A 20,406-nucleotide genomic window follows, 5' to 3' on the forward strand; every position below is an offset into this window, starting at 1 on the left:
TGGGATAGCTTGAGGTAGGAAGCATCTCTCTGTTCCTTTTCAGCATTACTGTGTCTGAGCCCTGTCCACATCCCATACATGTCCTACAATACCTAGTTCCAGTCTTAATGGCTCCCCACCAGTGCAGTCTTCTGGCTTTTCAGAATAAATTTCCCTCTTAACAGGTGCACATGGCAGAACTCAAATCATGTCCCTTTCTCAGACAGATACTAGGGAAAATTTAATTTTATAGTCTACAGAGGATGGGTAAGAGAATTGAAAGGCCTGGTGTTTCTAAAAATGGTTAAAAATTAACAAATCTGTTACAATCTTTAAAGTCAGTGGAGCTTTATTTTGCATAACTAGTGCCCTGTCTATCCCTAAGCTATAGCCTTTTCCTTATCCCTTGAAACAAATGACTTTTGAGACTGGAGGGGTACCAGAAGGAAGACTACAAGCAAAACCAGAAAAAGTGATTTAGTGCTTAGAGAACCTCCAGAGTGTACTTGCTGGACTTAGGCAATTCTGTTTGGCAAATGGACAAGCCTTTGGTTCCTTTTTTTGCAACCAGCGCGTCTTGATTAGCCATTTTTATACAATTCTTTCATGCATAAGCTGTAGCATGTGCTGTTTTAGTGTTACTGTTCCAGTTTGTGTATGGCACTTGGACACATAACTTGGGTTGTGCTTTCCAGACTGTGCTGTTTGCGCTTCTCCTGATTTCAATATTATCTCAAGGTCAGCAATGCCAAGTACTTAAAGCAGGGAGTTGAACAGTGTTGTTCACACTTGCTGTATATACCCTGTTCATTGTAGGTGTAACACAGTGCATTATATGTTCTTAATGCTATGTGCTTGTCTTTCTGCCCCTTGAGGAAGCTTCACTGCTGCTTTAAATATGTATATTGCAAAGCTTATTATAGGACTTTGGGACTGACATGTCCAGAATCACTATTACTAAAATTGTCACCTGCCTAAGCCAAGGATTAAACACCTGATGACAAATTGCAAAGGGCGATTCCAGGAGTGGAATCATGTGTGTGGTTATACCAGGAAACTTTTAACACCATCAGGGTGTGTTGTGATTCATTATGAGTCAAAGGTTACATACTTTCAGTGTTTTGAACAGACTGACTAATTCCTGTACCACTTCATTTCTTTGACCTACTATTGATTGTACAGAGAGTTTGTCTTGTTTTAAAGATCTGAGAATAACTGGTTGTACAGCACCAGCCCACTAAGCTGTGTGAGAACCATCCAATGGAATATATTGATTAAAATACTAACTTAATTCTGGATACATAGATTCTTCTGTTGGCTTTGCTACAGAGTTGCTGGCTGGTCTTGGGAGTGAGGGTAGGGAAGGTAAAATTATTATTTAATAGCTGCTTCTATCTCAAGACACACACACACACAAAACATGTGTTTTGTAAAAGTGATGACTGATTTTTGAACACTCCTGTGTTTGGATGTACAGCCTAGTTTATTTGAAGAGGTCCTGATTTGGGGGGGGGGAAGTTGTTAGTACTTCAGAGAACCTGAAATGGTGCACTAAGAAATCTAAGGCATGCCCAAAAGGGGCACTTTGCAAAATGAGGTGTGAACATTGTGAGAGGTACATTCGAAATTCAGATTCAAATCTTGGTGGTGCTTTGGATTGGCAGTTAAACTACCTAATATCTGCATTTCTGAGATGAAAGCTTTGTAAAAATAAAGGGATGGCTAATAGGCTGTGACTCGGAAGGAATTACCCCTGAGTAAGCAGGGATGTGAAATCACTTAGGATTTCATAGTTCTAAATTTCTTCTCTCTGTGTATAGCCTCATGTTCAGTCTCCTGCAGATATCTACTTAGTAGACTAAATCACAAATTGGGGTGTACATTGAATCTGAGTGGGATCCAAGTCCAGAGGAAATGAGGGCTCAGTTTAGTGATAAGACAAATGTAGAGGAGGAAGCATATTCTAAAGCATACTAGGAAAAAATCCCAAATTTTTCCTGTCATTTTATGATAATATTAAAGCTCAATAATATATAATATTATTATATGAATACATAATATAATAATACTAAAGTGGGCAGGAGCCCTCATTTGTTTTTCAGGAACAGTCCTTCTGCCATGGAGCCCCTTGGCATGGACTCTGCAGCACATATGAGAGGGTGCTGATATGTAGCAGCTGCTTACTTATTATGAGGCCTCGCTGCCTTCTCTCTGTCATTGCCTTGACTTGCATTCTTAGTGATTCTGTTTCAGTATCCATCCAGGCTGAGCTGTGTGTCAGTTCACACAGAGTCTGTTTTTAATTATCTCTCTTTTCTGACAGGATCTCAGTGTTAAGCCAAACTGAATAATTATTGTGCTTCTTTGGAGATATTTTTATCTTTTTTTCCTCCCCAAATGTTTGCTTTCACATTAAAAATTGATCAGAGTCTTGAGTTGTTGCTTTGCTAGCAATTTCTTACATTCTTGAGGATTTACTACTGCATTTGAATGAGAAGCAAAGTGTCTTCATTTTACATAGGGCTACAAGAATGTGCTTTTCCATGAGAAAATGTTCACTCTTCACCTAATCCTTCCTGCTATATTTTATGTTTGTTTCTTCAGTTCATCAGAAGAGGGACTATGAAGAGGAATATGGTGGTGGTATTAATGCTGTAACTGGAATGGTGTCCAGATGCATGGTCAAGTTTGTAATTAGAAGTGAAGCCTGTTGTTATCCAGACTGATAGCTGTGGTAGACAGGAGGACAGACAAAGCCCTTCAGTCTGAAACAGAGAAAAGTGAACTGAGAATATTAGCCATTCTTCTATGTTAATTATCTTGAACTGTTAGGCAATTAGTTTTTACTGCTGATTTGAGAGGAAAAAGAGTTATCAGCTGTGGGACAGAGAGAGAGAGAGATGTGATTATGGCCTGCTGAAATACTGAGGATTAGCTGGACAAAGGGAATGGAGAAACTTGTGATGCCTGCTAACACCAATATCCCTTTTAGATGTCTGAACTATTCCCTGTTAGGTACATCAGCTTCTGGGCTTAGAGGCAGTTGGAGTGTTACTTGAGAATTGCAAATGTATTGAATTAATGTTTTGTGAAAAGATGTTTTTCCATTGCTCATGTGGTGTCCATTTTGCATATTCATGTGAATTCATTCTAGTGGTGATGATTGCCTGTTTTGCTCCAAGGCTTCTGAGTGCTTCTGGTGAGTGAAGTAGGATATGTGAAGTCTGATACTTTGTTCAGAACAGGGTGGGAGCAGTTACAGTGATAGTTGAAGAAATGGCTTGGCAAATCTTGCTTTGGTTGCTCTGGTGTGGTTCTAGTTATCTCATGTTGGCTTGTGGGAAGCAGTTTAACTCTCTTCTCAAAGAAAACCACAGAGAGCACAGCGTGCTCCCAACAGATGAGAAAACAACAACTGGGGAACTGAAGCAGTCTGTGTAGATAAATGGGAGGCTGAAGGATAGAGCAGGACAGATGGAGAAGAGTAAATCATCTACCTATACTTTTCCCTCTCCACAACTGATTCTTTATTTCCTTCTTCTTCCTTAGCTGTCATACCAGTGTCAAAGCTCTGCCCTACTTTCAAACAAACCCTGCTTTTCCCTTTTTTTCCCTCTGCTTCCTTCCTGCTCTGTTAGATGTGTCCCAAACACAGAACCCTGTGTTCTAAATAACCTCCTCAGTTATGGACATCCAGGCACATTGTCAAGAGCTCATTTCCCACCTCTCCTCAAAACTCAAATCCTTTGTTCTCTTATCTCATATACTTGTCTTAATTTCTTGCATGCTCTTTATCCTTTCACTTCACTAGGCTGTGGAGAAGCTACTGAGATCATGGCCAGAATGTTTGTACAAATTTGGAAACAAAGGGGACAAGGAAAAAATACTGTTTTTTTTTATTTTCTCCTTTCCCTGATTGAAACTGGGAGATGGGAATCTAGTCCTCAGCACTTAGATTCCTCCTGAATATCACCTTACAAAACCTGATCTTCCTACCTTTCTACCCTTGTTACAAGGAAAACTCTGAATTTGAAAAAAGCTTGATTAGATAAATAGTCAAATGCTCTGCAAGCATCACAAGCATATTCCAAGAAGGAGTTCTTAGTACATAATCAAATAGCTGCTAAATACAAAGAAAGAAGTTTAGAAGTTGTGATTCCTTAAAAATGGACAAGCTTCTGGTGTTCGGGTTTTGTTTAAAGCTCATGGATATTGGTTAGTTCATACATAGCAGATATGACTTGTGAATTACTAAATGAAGAAAAATATGTAACAAAATTCACATTAAAGAGGACCTGAAGTCCTCTTTCTCTTGAAAGCATCTGGAGCTTTTGCTGTAACTTTAGTTGAGCTGAGATCTCTCACCATCTGCTTCATTTCTTTCTTCCCATCCAGGTGAAGTCAAAAGGTAACTCCAGTTCCAAAAGGATTCACAATGTTTTTAAGGAAGCAATAAAGATGCTACAAGAAAAAGGAGTGGTTTTCCAGAAACCTGGTAGCTCCAAGGACTTATACCACGTAAGGAACTGAGCTGTGGTTGTAAACAAGTTCAGGGGTATGACTTTCATAGTCAGTAGAAACAGTAGAAATATTGCAGAAAAAGTAGAAATGTTTCAGAAAGAGAAGCTGGACATCCAAGTGCTCTCCATTTACTCTTATCTGCAGCACTGTTGGTTTTACCTTTGTATAACCCACCAAGTTGTTGTTCCAAGTTCACTGGCTTACCAAACTGCACTGACACACCTGAGCTCACTGAAACCTGGGACCTGGGACAGTTCTTATTGAAGTGTGTTAAAGCTTGGTGTCCTACTGAGTCAGCCAGCCTCCTTTGGGTTGAATTCTGTTGTATCACATTCTTCACCTAACTTATGGATGCTTCTAATAGTAATCAAATAATAACTGAAGATTTGATGTTTATTATTTGTCTTACAGGCAGTGTGTAATACAGACTGTAGTTATGACAGTGTTAGCTTAGAATACATCATGTCCTCGGATTGCTTTTCAACAGCCAGGCCATGTACTGTGAAATAGGCTGCTATAAATCACCAGTTTCTTCTTTTTTCTCCAGGTGACTGACCATGATAAGGAACTGCTTAAAGTGACCCTTGATGTGATTAAAGAAGACTGTCGAAAACCCAGGCGTAAGTATCAGTGATCAGGGCTCTGAGGAGCTGGTGCTGATATACTGATGACAGTATCTCCTCCTGCTGCTGGATTAGGTGTGCTGTTTGTCCTTACCTCTGGACTTGGAGCTGTTGCTGGTGTAGACCATCAGTACAGCTGAAAGCTGGAGTGCAGGAGCAACTTCCTGTGAGTGTGGGGAGAGGAAGAGCCTGTGTGCCCAGCAGGAAGCAAACCTCTCAGATCTGAAATAAGCAGTCTTTATCTTTAATCTGTATCTTTTGAGAATACTTAGATTTTGGGAGGAACCAAATGTAATGAAGTTAGGTCACCACTTAGCAGCTGTTGTGTTGCACTCTGCAGAAGTAGCAAATCTTGCTGGTTCAGTTTCTTCAGGGGAGTTGACACAAAAGTGACCATGCAGAAAGGTGAAGTCCCCGCCTCCATTAAGTCAACAATAAAACTTGTTTAAGTCAGTAGGATATTCTCTGTAGATTTTAAACTCAGTTAGAGCTCAGGTGGTTGTTCTTTGCAGGTAGAGCTTTCAGTCAAACAAAGTCCACTTATTTTCAGATAATGTACTCGAGTGGCTTCTGAGTTATCCCTGTCCCTCAAGCCTATTATGTCTTATTGCCATAGTGATAACTTGTGCTTGACTGGAATGTCTGCTAATTACACAGGTACATTGCTACAGTGTCTTTCAATTCATTGGGCAGAATGTGTCAGCAGGGATCACTTGCTGCTGGAGTGCAGCTATTTGTGGGACAGAATGTGCTTTAGTACAGAATAATGACTGAGTAGAACATAAGGCATATAATCTTAAATTGCTCATATCCTTATACTAACATAATAGTGCTTGTAGGACCTGGTGTACGATGGTTATCCTGCTGTGAAAAAAGGCTAAGTGAAGCAGTATTATATTGGAGTTTTCAACTGGCTATCTTAAAAAATGGTACAATTGTGTACAAAGCTTGGGGTGGAGGTGAAAGGTCTTTGTATCCTAGGGGGATGGAGGGAGTTGAGGTTAGGGGGCATGCAGGTTAAGATGGGCTCATTTGCCGTAGGCTGTTTCAATGCAACAAATTACCATATCGCACTGTTTTATTATCTTTTATCCAATTAACAAATACAAACATCATTAAGAGTCAAATTATTCCTCTGCCCATTTTATACATCATCTAGTTCTACTGGTAACCTGTTTTGTTGTTTTTTTTTTAAATATATCTGTGCCACTATCAAGGCCAGATCCAGTATACAGTTGGCACAGGGCACTGGGTGCTCTCCTCTTGTTCATTGTCACACTGGTAAAGTACTCTGTGATCCATGAGAGGTTGGGAAGTTCTTTCAGTCAGGAGGAGTCAACAAAAGAGAAGAATTTCTAGATCAGTCACAGAAAAGACTTTGAAGAGTCCTGAGTCCTCAAAGCCATGTTTTCCATACTAAGCAGGTTAAAATTAGCAACTGCTTAGCTGAGCCTCTTGTTCTCCTTGAAGTTTTCCCCCTACTTAGTTTCCTCCAGGTCAGTGTCCCTTTGCTGGTTTTCAGAAGGACCCTTTCAATGATCTGGTCACTGGTGATAGAAGAAAAGTCAAGAAGTTTCAGTCGAAACCAGCAGGGCACTGCGGGTATTTGTTGTCTCTGAGTGATGCAAGAGCGTGGAGCTCAGTGTGGCTGCCGGCCCCCCTCTGCTGGCAGGAGGGCAATCCCAGCTGGGCTCCCAGGGAGAAAATAAGGACACCAGCATATACCTCAGGGGCTTTTGCTTGTTGCAAGAAGTTCCTACCTGTTTTCCTTCAAGAGCAGTAGTAATCTTCCATGACAAGAAGGCTGATTTATGATAAACCAAACTCTTCTCTCCAATGAGTTACTTCTCTGCCAGTTTTCCAGGCAACGCCTCACTCCATTGCTTTAGTTGTGACATGTTCTCAGGCCCAACCCAGCTGTATGGAACTACTGTACAAATAATAAAAAAAAATCTGAAGTGTGCCTACTGAGAGCTCCACAAACCCTGATCCATAATGTGCCTACATGACAATCCTAGTTCTTGGCTCCACTTATAATTCCAAACAGCCTGATCTTAAATGCCCTCACATGAGGCCACTGTGGGTCCATCTAGAAGCTTAAGATAGCCAGACAGCAGACAGTGCATTTTGACTCCGGATTGAACTGCAAAATGGATTTTTATTTTTTTTTTTATAAATTTGCCATGGTTTTAGGCTTAGATCAGGCTGATAGTAGAGAGGACAAAAAACCAGAACCACTCGAAGTTAAATTTAATATGTCAGCATGTACCCTGTGTGAGATGTCCACAATGGGCAAATGATAGTTGTTCTGTAACTCTGCACCCCCTGATGTTGGTTGTCAGGCACAACAGTTAATGGCAGCCTGGCTTACCTCAGCTGCTGGACAAAAGTTGGAACCCGAGATGTCTGTGAAAGAGGGACAGCAGGACTCCACTGTAAGGAGTGTATTCCCTCAAAGCTGGGCTGCAGACTAGGAGTGTTTCTGAGTTACTTAATGACTGTACACACCTGCAGCTACCCCTAAGTGCCATCTAGGAGGAAAGTACGTATTGCACTGTTGGGTAACAGTTGAGTCACTAATTAATTCATTGAAACTTAAGTTACTGTAGATCAGGGATGGGCACTTCGACCTTCTTATGACAAACCTATGACAAAGGTAAAATGTGGTTACCCACCTTGTTTGCAAAAACAGTCACCATGACCAGGTAGAGGCATTGTTCTGTTCTCTGTACTTACCTCTCCTAGGGTGGTGGACACATTTTGGCTGTCAGCCACAAAGGCCTTTAATCATGCTGGATCACTGACTTCTAAAGAAGTATTTCTGCCTGATCCACAGTCTAGTAGGAATTAGGCTGAACTGTTTATTTACCACTATCTACAAGTGACTTTTTTCAGCAGCTTCTAAGGCAGTTCTGGGGCTCAGCAGATTCTAGAGTAGAGAATAACTAAAAACAAAGGCAGCAACAACAAAATATAGGGACCTCCCTAGCCCATAGCAATCTCTCAGTACCCTTATCAAACTTGCTTTGCATCACATGAGCTGAGGGCTGAGGAGAAGGAAAATAATTTGTGTTGGTGTGTCTCGTTTATGTTTGTTTTCCATTGTTAGCCACCGAGGAGAAATGTGTTGTGGAGTTCAGCACTTGGAGAGGCTGGGAGCCTGCAGCACGGATGATTAGTGTGTTACAGGGTCTGTGGGAGGAAATGTTGACTGGAACAGCTTCGAATGACAGCTTCAAATCACAGCTCCACCTGGTACACAGTAGCTTTGTGCAGCCTTTGGGGACCTCTGTGCTTGCCCCATAGGAAAGGGTGTTAATTTAAAATTTCTGTTCTCTTGTACATTTCACGGCTAATTCCTCTTAAAAGGAGATAACATTTGATACTGAAGGTCTGAGACGTTCTACTTCAGTAATTGTCTGAGTAGCCTGAAGGGCAGGGACGGATCGCACTGAGGTGAATGAAGTTGCACTGCAGCAGTTTTTCCACAAGATGCCAGCGTTGGGCAAGCGGTTACAGGTCCTAGCCGCATACCTCCCACCTCCCTGCTGTGCTAAAGAGTTTTGAAGTTAGGTATGAACAAAATTATTCTCTTTTGAGTCCTTGTGAAGCTGCATAAACTGGATAGCTTGGTACTCTTACGTTATTGACCTCATTGTCAAGTCTACTGAATGACTCTTATATGTTACAGTTGACAAGACTGAGACTTTAACCCTCATTACTACTGCTGCAGCCCTGACACTTCCCAGAAAAGTCAGTGGAGACAGCTGATAATTGAAGAACTGTAGGCACAGACTGGATCTCTTCCCTCTGAATACACACACTTCTGCTTTAGTATCTAGGGTGTTCTTTCTCTCTAGCAGCTGTTTTTTCATAACCGATCTGGATTATAATAGTTCAAAAGAGGCAGATCGAAGTCTTTCCTCCATGCCTGACTGAATTTTCCCTTTTTTCCCTGCAGATGCTGAAAAAGGCTGCCATTTCCTTCATGTCCTAAATTGTGTTCGCCAAAGCTACAACCCCTCCCTGGCTGAAGTGGTGATGCACCGTGTCTTGGAACTGCTGGAGAGTAACAGTGATGTTGTCAGCACTATGGAAGGATATTATATGGCATTTTAAAGAGAAAAGACAGGATACATTCATTCTGGTCCATTCAGGAGGAAAGAAGAAGGAGACGTTGAGTGACTCCAAAAAGCTTTTATTAGCTGATATGATCTAGATAGGGGATAAAAAAGAGCCTTCTGATTCTCCAAATGCTGGTTTTGTCCAGCTTCAGAGAAGTTGTTTAAATACTTGTTTTAATATTCTTGTTGACTTCCTTGCTATTCCTAGTGAGAGCTGTATCAGACTGATTCTGGACATTCTAATACAGCAGGGGAACTGGAAAAGAAACTGGGCTCTTTCCTTGGAGTAAGATGAGACATTGGCCATCCTCATATTTACATCCGGTGGGCTGTAAAGAAAAGTCACTACTAAAGAGCACTGTTGCCTTTTGTCTTTTATTCTTTGTCACCTTTGGGGTAAAATGCCACCCATAGCTGTGCTTGCCGAGGAACACAAGACATAGACGTAAACATTGGCCTAAAGAAGGTTACCATGCAAGATGTTTCATCTGGAATAATCACAGCTCTGTTATGTGAAACAGTTCAAAAAACGGAGCTGTTCGGTATTTATCCTTGGAGAGGGCTTGCTGCTGCAGGGGCTTGTCTGTTTAATTAATCTGTTTAATTAATGGTGTAGAAGTGAGACCTTTGGCTTGAAAAGAGTAGAGGAGATTAAATGTATCCTTTTTTCTTCTGCACCTTCCCTGTAAGAGTTGCAATAGCAGACTCCCAGGAGGCAGATGTAGTGGTAAAGCCCTATAAGGATTGACATAGCTGGGAAAAATAAACCATATGCATGAGGAAAGGCAGTGAGGAGCCCCATGTGTGCCAGGTCTCTGGTTTGTTATATTATATGCCTCATTCCAAGCCCTGGCTGTAGAGACATATAGGCTAAGAAAAAGGCATGACAAAATATTTGGCATTTGCATTCAGAGGCCTGTGGAAAACTCTGACCTTAAAGAGGTGGTAAATTTGTTCATAGTAGAAAACTATGTATGAATCATTCATTTGCTGTAAATTCCCTACTTGGTGCAGGACTCAATAGCTGGTTTCCCTGCGGACTGCCCTGCTCCTTACATTACTGCTCTGTTTTGAGTTGGGTACCTTCTAGTCAGATCTTAATATGGGCCCTGAACAGGTCCTGAAGGATGTAGCTGTGCAGAAGGAAATAGAAGAGGGTTAAGGAAGAATTGTAGAGTGTTTATTCCCCACCCTCTACCCCCATAAATATCTCTGTAAATCAGGAAAAGAAGGCAGCTTCTGAGTGCACTGGTATTGAGGGAAGTTGCAACTTTAATTAATGCCTCTGAGAAGGTCTGGTTGGCCACTGGGGAGATTTGCTTTTTAAGTTCCTGCTCTGATTACTGATCAGTTTGAAGTGATGCTTAAAACCAAGGGCTATCTATGGAAGAAGTAGCTTTGAATATTAATTCCTAAATTCAAACTCACTTCAGGAGTTTTCCATAATCAAACAGTACATATGGGTAAGTTGCCTATTTGGCATGAGCTTGATGGTACTTTAAAGGAAAGCATGTGATGTTTTGGACCATGTGGAAGAGAATGGCATCTAATTTAAAAGAGTGGCTTGGCCATTTTCTTGGAAAGTTCTGTATTAGCAGAAGCTTGTTTTGCTGGGAAAGGGTTAAAGGAATGCTTCTAGCTCAGTAGGAAAGGTGATCTTCTCTCTTAAGTTAGAAGAAAGACCCTGGTTCTCCTGGGGGTGTCAGCCAAGTGTGTGGGCTTGGATGAGTTTTGGGAGGAAAAGAAAGTTTGGAGATCATGTTGCTCTTTAGAATCTTTTTAAAATGAATTCATACCAAAATAGGATTTTATCTGTGTGTTTTGCAGTTTGTATAGTCACACATGCAATTTCTGTTGCCTCTGACTTTGAGGCTGCACTTTCTGTGTTTTAGATGTATTTCTTTGTGTAAAGTTTGCCTAAAATCCCTGTCCACTGATTTTCTATGCTTGGAGGTAGAGAGAGCAGACACTTGTGTTTGCATCAGTCCTGCCCCTGTTGCAATTTAAAAGCACTGATCAACTGCAAAGCCTTGGAGATGAGGTGAGAGGAACTTATCTCAGGAAACACAGATAGGTTACTCTGGATAGAACCTGTCCTTGGAAGTTTTTAAGTTGATCCTTGCTGGCAATGCTCTACTCGTGTGATGGAGGGTGTGTTCTGTTGGCGATTGCTCCCCAAGAACAGGAAAAAGGGATTTTTCTCAGTTGAGTTGACTCAGGAAAGTAAGTAAAATGAACACAGGGGATCTTAGAGTTTTTATGAGAGTGAAAGGTTAAGGTAAAGGTGATGGAGGAGCCTAGACTTGAGCTACATGGACTCTAATTCTGAATAACTGTATGAAATGGTTGTGTCTTAAGCTTGCATGCTTTATTTTTTCCACAGTAGCCACCCAACACAGACTCACACTTACTCTGGTTGAGAGCATTCCCTCTCGTACCTACAGGGAATACCACATGCATATGCCTGCACAGAGGCACCCCAGCGAGCTGTAGGAGCACAGAGCTCACTGTAGGCTGATTTACCCATTCACTCAGTATCTCTACAGTGTGCTTCTGTGACAGCAGTCTAGACATACCCATATTGGTATAAGTCACCTTTATGTAAGTCTAACTACACACACTAGGGCTTTTACTGCTAATAAACTGTCTCTCTGTTTAAAGATCATATCCTTAACCAAGAGAGTCATATCATGCACACTGTTAAAATTCTTAGACCACACCTACAAAATATTGTGCAGAACATTCAGTGAAAGCACGCTTTCTTCTTTTGTTTAATTGGAAAACTCGCTAAGCAACACAATTATTAGTGGTTTATTAAAGGACTTTGAAGGTGGCACTTTAATGTAAAACTGGCAAGTGAGAATTCATGTTGTAGGACTGCTTCATGACCAGTTCCAGTTTCCATAGAAACAGTTCACGCAGTAAAAGGCAGGTAAGTAAAATGGAGTTTTAAAAAGCAGTCAGCATTTTTATGGTATCTTAAAAAGGTGAGTTTCCAAAGAAATGCAGCACCTGGGAACAAAAATTACCAAAGAATCTCAACATTCTGTTCTAGCAAAATGCAAGGTAATTGCTTTCCTGGTGAGGAAACAAAGGAACAGCTCTGCCTTCAGTCTCCGCCCTCTGCTTAGATGAGAGAAGAAATGAGGTTGCTTCATGCCTCAGTTTCCCTCTTTTGTAAGTTGGGGATAATACAGCTTCCTGTGCAGGGCATAAGCATCAATTTTTGTTAATCCTAGTCATTAAAAGAACTCTGTGGCTGTGCGGAAGAGAGTGAATGGATAGAAGCTGGAGTGAGACTTAGAAAAATTAGCTCTTGGATTAGAACTAATAGCTTTATCTTTTTCTGCCTCTCTTTCCATGCATATTAGTTTGCCTGTCTTGTCATCTTGCTCTCCAGGTCCTATGAGGCAGTGATGGTCTCCCTATTTTTATTTGTGTCGTATTTCTCAGGGAATCCTGTTCCCTGTTATGACTTCTTAGATGACTTCATAAAAACAGAAATCCAGATAAATTAGTTCTTAGTATTCTTGTTGTCAGATCTTTGGATTGTAAATTTATACCCATGAGGGTATGCACTTTACACAAGCTACCTGGGAAATGAAGCTTTACTTTCAGAGTAATAAATGAAAAAGTTAAAAATTTGCTACGTGACTAAAAGCTGTTACTGTTGTGGATCTGTGCATACTTGTGTATTCCAGTGATGAACAGCATAAATAGAAAGAGTTGCTAATTCATTATTCAGAATGAGAATTCATCAATGAGCAGCCAGCGAGGCATGGAGCCACATGGAGAATTATGAGACAAAGTACTGAAAATCTGTTTGTCAAAGAAATGCAGTTTGGTTTACTTTGGGAGTAAGCCGATCCTGTGGCAAAGATTTGTATCTTTATACTTACCTCTAAATGGGAAGGGAGTGAGTTCAGATCCCATGGGCAACCTGAATTTTGAAACTTCCTGTCAGTGCAGCGCTTCGTTCTTTATTGCCATCTTTCAGCGCAGTTCCCAGTCCTCCTGCCCCAAACCTCCAGGCTAGTGAGCAAACAAAAGTTCAGCCACAAAGATAAAAGAATAGTTATAATAATTGATTAGCATCCTCAAGGAGCCCTCGCATTACAACAACATTTTTGTGGATGCTTGCTGGCAGCAGGGAAATGCTGAGCCAGGGATCTTGAGTTTCATTCCCAGCAATATGCCTTGCCAGGCACAGAGGCTTTCCCCCTAAATTCTTTCATCTATTTCTGCTCTCCGCTCTCTCCTCTGACTCATTTCTCAGGCCCTTCATTTCATTCACAGTCTCATGGTTCATCTCTGCACCACAGATTGTGTCAAACCCCCTTCCTCTCTATTTTGTTCCCTTTATCTTTCCTAACTCAAATGTCCTTGTCAACAGCTGGCAAAAAGTTTCAGTATAATCCCCTTGCCTAACTGACCTGGCACTGCTCACTGCCCCTTCTGATTCAAGCAGGCTCTCCTTTACTCCTTGTCTAGGCACCAGAAGCTTTCTTCCCCATGTGGTTTGCAGCAGGAAAGTGCTACAATTTCAGGAAAACAGCACTTTTTGCACTCCACTCTCCCAAAGACCCAGTAGCACCCTCAAAGATTCTAGTGGTGGTTTTCTTGCAGGCATCCAAGTACAAAGTAAATATAAACCACTCCTGTCTTGCCCAAACCTGAGCAAGCACAAGTCACGCCCCTGATAGAAGCTATCTGCCTCTCCCTGCCACTTTCATGTCCCTGCAGATCTTATTGAAGATATGATCTGTAAAGTTGATGTGGACTTTTAGGTTGTGTATCTGGCAGTAAGTGTGTCTCCTTTCAGCCTGGGGTGTTTTTTTGTTTGTTTGTTTTTCCTGAGAAAGTGGTATTTTACTCTGATGTGATTATACTGTGTGTCTCAGCATTTGTCAACTTCTGTCCCATCACCCCAATTGACTTGGGCCAATTCAGAAGGGTGAAGGACCCTGAACTGTTCCAGTCTGGCACATTTTTAGAAATTGAATGCACTGATAGAGGAGGGAAGCCCAAATCAGTGCCTCCATTAAGGGGAAGGAAGAAAGTCATACAACACCAGGGAAACCACACATGAGACAGTCCCAAGGAACCTGTTTTTGTAACTTCAGCTGCCAAAGTGCTCTTTTAAGAAATGACTGGACTGTTTTTCCTGAAGTTTCCTCATACAAATTTCCCCAAGGCAGACAGTCATAATGGCAAACTGCAAATCAAACAGTTAAAATCTAGTAAAGCTGTAGCTTTACATTGGGGTACGAAGTTGAGCAACTGATTGTTAATGATGCCACCAGTCCATTCCCACTAATATCTTTTAAAGGTGCAATGTAGACTATTTTAATCTAATCACAGTAATTTACAAGTTGAAACCAGCCCAGCTGAACAAGATTGCCTGAGAATAGTATAACCAGGAATTTGCCAGTGAAAGAAATAACCTAAAGGAATGATTTTCAGCAACTGTTGAACAGTGCAATGCCAATTAACCTGGTACAACATGTCCTGCAGCTCTTGTTTTAGCTTGTTTTTTTGTTATTGATTGGAAGAATGAACACTCCTTCCCTACCAGCTAGAACTGGAGCTCTCTGCCACCTTCACATCTCTCTTCTGGGAACAAGGTAAGATAAATCACAAATGTATGTCATTGCAGCCAATCTGATTAAATGCAGTATGTGCCAGGTCATTTGACCTGGAAAGTTCATGGTTCCTCCCAGGAGTGGAGACCTTATCCAAATATTACAATGATCTTTGGAAATAGGAGGGAGAAATCTTCCCTCAAATGTCTTCCCCAACAGTGAAGTCACGCAAGCCCTGCAGGCCTACCTGATTCTAACATGTGCTCTTCTTGGCAAGCTAGGAAAGTCATAGAGAAATGAAAAGGGTGCTTGAGGTTGGGTTTTCCTCTTATTGCCAAAACTGGTCACTCACACTGAGAGTGTAGGGGTCGCCCTTGCATTTGTGTAAAACTCTTCTTTGCTGTAATGCCCACAAAAAACCCTCTGAGCTGTAACAAGCCAGCTGGTGTTCTGAAACTACTGCTTACACTTCTGGCTAATATTCTGTTATTGTTTTCTTTCCCCACCTTGTCTTTTTTTCCCCAATAGCGTCTCTTGAACTTAATTCCTGGTTCAAAGTATAGTCTCTCTCTTTGTCCTTTTGTGAGTACAGTGATCCAGGACAAAGAACAGGAGCAAACTGATACAGAAAAGAGTTTTTGTTGGAACTCAGAATGTAGGAAAGGATGAGAAATACAGAGGAAGCTGAAGGAGGAGGATTTAGCTCAAAGATGTTTGAAATTAGTCCCACTGAAAAAGGCTAAAGAAATAATTGCCTTATGATGCTGTAGACATCTGTTTCAGAACAGGCAGCAGGTGTTGCATGTAATGAAACTATTTTTGTTTGTACTACTTTACTTTCTGCAATTAGAAAGCAGAAGAGGAAATGAGATCAGGAAAAATGGAGTAAGAGAACATTTACCATTAACAGCTGGACAAATTTACGTAGAGCACAGTAGTATTTATATGCTTTTCCTCTGCCTTCCTTACACTATCCTTGAACAGTTCTGCTGTTCTGCAGAATATATTGTCCTTCCTAAAAGACCAGCACCTTGGGTGCTCAAAGTTAGATGCTAAAGTGAAATTTGGCCACCAATATGGCTTTGAGGATCAAAATGTTCAGGATAATGTAATTGTCACTTACCCAGATGCTGTTATTAACTGATGGAAATGATCCTGAAGGTGAAGCTGCCTTTGTCTCACAGGTGGTTTGTGTGCCTCAGTCACTAGAGCAGTGGCTAAGACTCCCATCAGTGAAACTGTCTTTAGGCTTGCATCCCTGGTGCTGCATGGCCATAGCTTAACACAGGTCTGGACCCAAATAAACGCCTGGAATTTTGTGGATGGTGTGTCTAGTGCTCCAAACTGAAAATCACACCTGCATCAGGCCCTGCTAGAGAAACTACAGCTCCACTTTACACAAGACATTCTTTTTTTGGGATGATCTCATTCCTTGTTCAAGTAACTAACATCCTACAGGGCATTTGGTTTTCTAAGCATCCCCACCACTGCCCTACAATGTCTAACCCCAGTCTAAAGTCTGGGGCAGAAAAAAAAAGCAAACTGTTTTTGTCTGCCCATGGGACTGGTGTTGCTGTTGAGGAGATTCAAAAATGCTCTTTCTAAAGAAGTCTTTCAGCTGGGAAAACCACTTTTCTTTTGCATGAAGGTAACAAAACAAAATCAATGCATTCCACTGCTGAGTGGTAGAAGTTGCATGTTACAGATTTCTTCTTATAGTGCCAAGCTTGTGTGTTCATCACTTATGTTCAAACTGCACTTCCATGAGTAACTTTTCATAAGGTTTTATTTGTACGTTTTTATAGTTCACAGTCTGTCAGTCAAATGTTTTCTGGTTTGGATATTGGCAGATAAATTCTTCTACTTTCTCTAGGGACTGTGCAGCCAAATAAAATTACTGTTTGGTTTCAGAGGGGTTGAATGAGTAAAAATAGTGGACAAGGAAATTCAAGTTTTAAAAGGAGTAGTGTAAATTTTAAATCTGGTAATATGGAGGACTTGGTGTCCATGTATATACACATAGAGGTAACATGGGAAGAAAATGTGAAGAACAACAGCTTCTTCCTAGATTGACTTTATTTGTAACAAGCCTGCATTTTCAATAATGGCTTGTGACATTTGCTGCAGAGGATAAGGCAGAACCAGTCTCAAAATGTGCTATTTTGAGAACAGTGAGAGTGACTGAAGACAGGGATAGTATCCAGGAAGAAACCTGAGGAATCCCAATCCAAACCTGTGATCGGTTTGTGAAACTTCAGCTGTCTCACACTTCACTTGTGGCTTGGGCTTGCTTTATTTCTTTAAGCACATCAACAGATATATACAAAGCCTTCATAACAATGGAAAAGTATAAGGTGTGCATGGATGAATAACTGTGCAATTTGCTGCTACTGCCCTGAAGAGCGTGCAGTGCACATACTGTGACTGGAAATCCTTCATCCACAACTGGTAAGAGAGGACTGAAAAATAACATTAGTCGTGAAAGGGTTAAACTGTAAGATAGCTGCTTCAAGAAAAGGATAATCTATAATTTAAGTCCAGAGAGTGAAGCAGCTCTTTCATAATGTAAGTAAAAGCTGTTATGCTGTTGGGAAGGCATATACACTGCTTGCAGAAGGAATGATTATTTTGGTTTTTCCATTATACTAGATTGTACAGAGGGGCTGACAAAGCAGCACTCTCTGGTGAGGAGGCTGGGAGGGGAAAGGGCACAATACTGTGCTCTAGGAGGGGGGAGTTTCTCTGCCAGCACTGCTGCTGGTTCCTTTGGCTGCTTTCTACCATATTAGCTGGGCCTATTTATCTCCAGAGTGAATTTTATTTGAAAAGCAGCAATTTCCCAAGAAGATGAAATGCAATTGGCTTTTTAAAAAGTAAAAAAAAAAAAAAAAAAAAGATTGCATCGTGCTTTGTGTTTCAGAGTTTGAGATTTGAATGCCAGACAGGCTCTACTATTCCTGTCATTCCTATCAAAAGCCGTATATGTGGAAACGCTGAACTGGAAGGGAACTGCATGGAAAGCAGCCCTTTTAAAAAGCTGAGGTTTTGTAAGTACAGAAGCTGAGATGGGGTTGTAACAAAGGCTCTGTGTTGAGCTGTTGCACATCAGAGCCAAAAAAACCCTAAGGGGCACATCTCTAGTACCATGTCTAGCAGATTATGCATGCAACTCGGGTTGCCAGTAATGAGTTGTGTGGCTAATCTGTCATGCACAGCACTGCACAGCTCCCCTTCCCCCAAGAGGCTGAGCTCAGGGCACTTTGCTTCCCCCCAGGGTGCTGAGCACCGTTAGTGGGACAGGAAAACCGTGTTCCACCTGGCTGCCCAGCCAGAAAACAGAAAGAAAAATTATCCTTAACAACAACTCCAGCCACCAGAGACAGGACTGTTAGACCCCAAGGGGGTTTACTTATCTACACTGATACGCCACAAATTAAAAAGAGGCATTAGAAATAGCCCTGATGGAGCACAGAAAAGCCTGTCCCTTGTTTTATTTTCTCACTGATTTAACGATCCAAGTGTTTTCAATTTACAGCTCAAATGCTTATTTACTAAAAATTTGCCAGCATGGCAGAGTCCTCTTGAAATATGAAAACTCAAGTCATGTTCCAGCCCTGAGACCGTCACACACACACATTCTGTCACGCATCAGCTTTTGCTGTAATTGGAGCAGGGTCTAGGCTGCCGGGCTGTAGCTGCACTAGATCTGTGAGGCTAATGTGATTACCTGTTTGTTAAAAAAAAAGAAAATAAAAAAGAATCTTTGCCCAAATACCCATGTAGCAAAAGAGTAGAAAAATAGCTGGTTTATCTCAGCCTTCAGAAGTCTGAGTTTCCCAGGGTGTTCCTCAGCTGAATTTTATTGTGAGTCTGTGAAGGTGAATTATTAAATCAAATGTTTAAATTCATATTAATATATGTATTAAAATCGTTATAATAGCAGTGATATTCCCATGGAATGCTAGGGCTTCAGTAACTGAGACCTTAAGAAAAAAAATGTAACTACTAAGAGTTTTAGCATTAAAATCCGTAGACTTAGCCACGTTCCTATAAATTCGCAGTGGCTCAGCCCGCGTGTTCACGGCCGAGTTGGGTACAGGCTGTTCCACATGTGGGGTCGGCCAGGCAACGAGCCTGCCTTGCTCTTCACTGCATACCCAGCCTTGCTTTCATTCAGTCCCAGAAGCCGGAGCCTGGCTCTCCAACACAAGGCTGGGAAGTGCCGTCAGGTTCAATTTCCCAGCTGCTGCCTAAGACAGGAGCAGATTTTTTCCCAAGCCTGCAGCATAATAAGGGGGTTTGGTTATTTTTGTGCCAGTGTTGCAATACTCAGAGATTGGGCTCCCACTAGACTGGGTGTTGCACATATTTTAAGAGAACAATCCATGCCCCTAGCAACATACATTTTTCCTACATGGGTGGACAGATGCAGCAAACAACAAGGAGAGCAAAAGGTGGCAGTGAGCACAAAACCATAACATGATGGAGGAGGAGGGGGACAGAGCTGTATAAGGACTGTGCAGGCTTTGCAGGTGGAGAGGGTTGTCTAGAATGGAAGAGAATCAAATTGTCTTGAATAGAGGGAAGGTGAACAGTGGACCAGATGCTGTGAAAGAACGGGATAGACATCAAGGGAAAATAAACTCTGAGGCAGGAGTCTCAGGTTTGACTGAAAATAGCAGCTCCTTCCTTACAAGTTGAGAATATCAGTAAAAAGATGCCAATTAGTAGAATGTCAGGAAGGATGGGGCAGTGTGTTTGGAGAATGATGTATTTTGTGTCTTTCCCTCACAATGACATGTTTTGATAGCTGTTTTAAAACAAACCCTGAGTGTTTTCAGCAATGGAGGGGACCCTCTCTTCTTTTTTTGGAAAGGGTGATGGAAGAAGGGGATGGAATGTGTGATGTATATTGATAATGGCTCACAGGGAAGAGTCATTGAAGACCCAAAAGACTGGCTACACCAGAAATATTTTTATCAATGAGTTATTTGAATATTTACATTTTCAAGGAGGAATCTTCTGTTTGTTCTGCACACCAGGGACTTCTTGGCCAGTCTAAACAGTAAAGGTTTCTAATGTAAATAATTGCTTTGCTGCCTTCTGTCATGCCTGGGGAGTAGGGGTGGGAAGTCCCTCAAAGAAGAGGAGGGAGAAGGTGCTTTGAAGAAGAAAAGACAAACCTCAAACGTGACAATGAAAGTGTGCACTTGAGCTTTTTCCTTTTGTCACCCTCCCTGTTACCAAAAATTGGTCTTATGTATACCTGTGCACATCCTAGAGGGGGATGCTGGGATTTTAGCCTTTTATGTCAGTTCATTAGTTTTAGTAAACTATGTATAATAGCCGAAGAGGGAGGAAAAGGCTGCTCAGATCATCTGACCCTGGCATTATGCAGCAGGTACCTGCCTAGTTCCCACCTGGCAGTAGTTGATAGCTTCTGTGCTGATGGGGGGCTGCTCCTGCTTTTCCTCTTTTTTCCTTTTTTTTTTTTTAAGCAACTTATGGAAACCAGGTGTGGTTTGAAAACAGAAACTTTTTAATGTCGGCCTTCAGGTTCATGTACATAAGGCTTTG

The 20,406-nt window shown here is 41.5% G+C and overlaps 1 protein-coding gene across 4 annotated transcripts in view; it reads left to right on the plus strand.

The window, feature by feature from the left end:
- Nucleotides 1–12,835, plus strand: part of STN1 (STN1 subunit of CST complex) — a 45,368-nt gene extending 32,533 nt beyond the window's left edge. For all 4 annotated transcript variants that reach the window (XM_051800701.1, XM_051800700.1, XM_051800703.1 and 1 more), the window contains exons 8-10: nucleotides 4,375–4,497; nucleotides 5,048–5,120; nucleotides 9,085–12,835. In XM_051800701.1, coding sequence (XP_051656661.1) covers nucleotides 4,375–4,497; nucleotides 5,048–5,120; nucleotides 9,085–9,242 — 354 coding nt within the window. In that variant the 3' untranslated portion in view covers nucleotides 9,243–12,835. The remainder of the gene's footprint in view (nucleotides 1–4,374; nucleotides 4,498–5,047; nucleotides 5,121–9,084) is intronic.
- The last annotated feature ends 7,571 nt before the right edge of the window (nucleotides 12,836–20,406 follow it).

The sequence above is a fragment of the Manacus candei genome, unplaced genomic scaffold (assembly GCF_025592945.1).
Source record: "Manacus candei isolate 608988 ecotype Guabito, Panama unplaced genomic scaffold, ASM2559294v1 h1tg000050l, whole genome shotgun sequence".
NCBI classification, from domain to species: Eukaryota; Metazoa; Chordata; class Aves; order Passeriformes; family Pipridae; genus Manacus; species Manacus candei.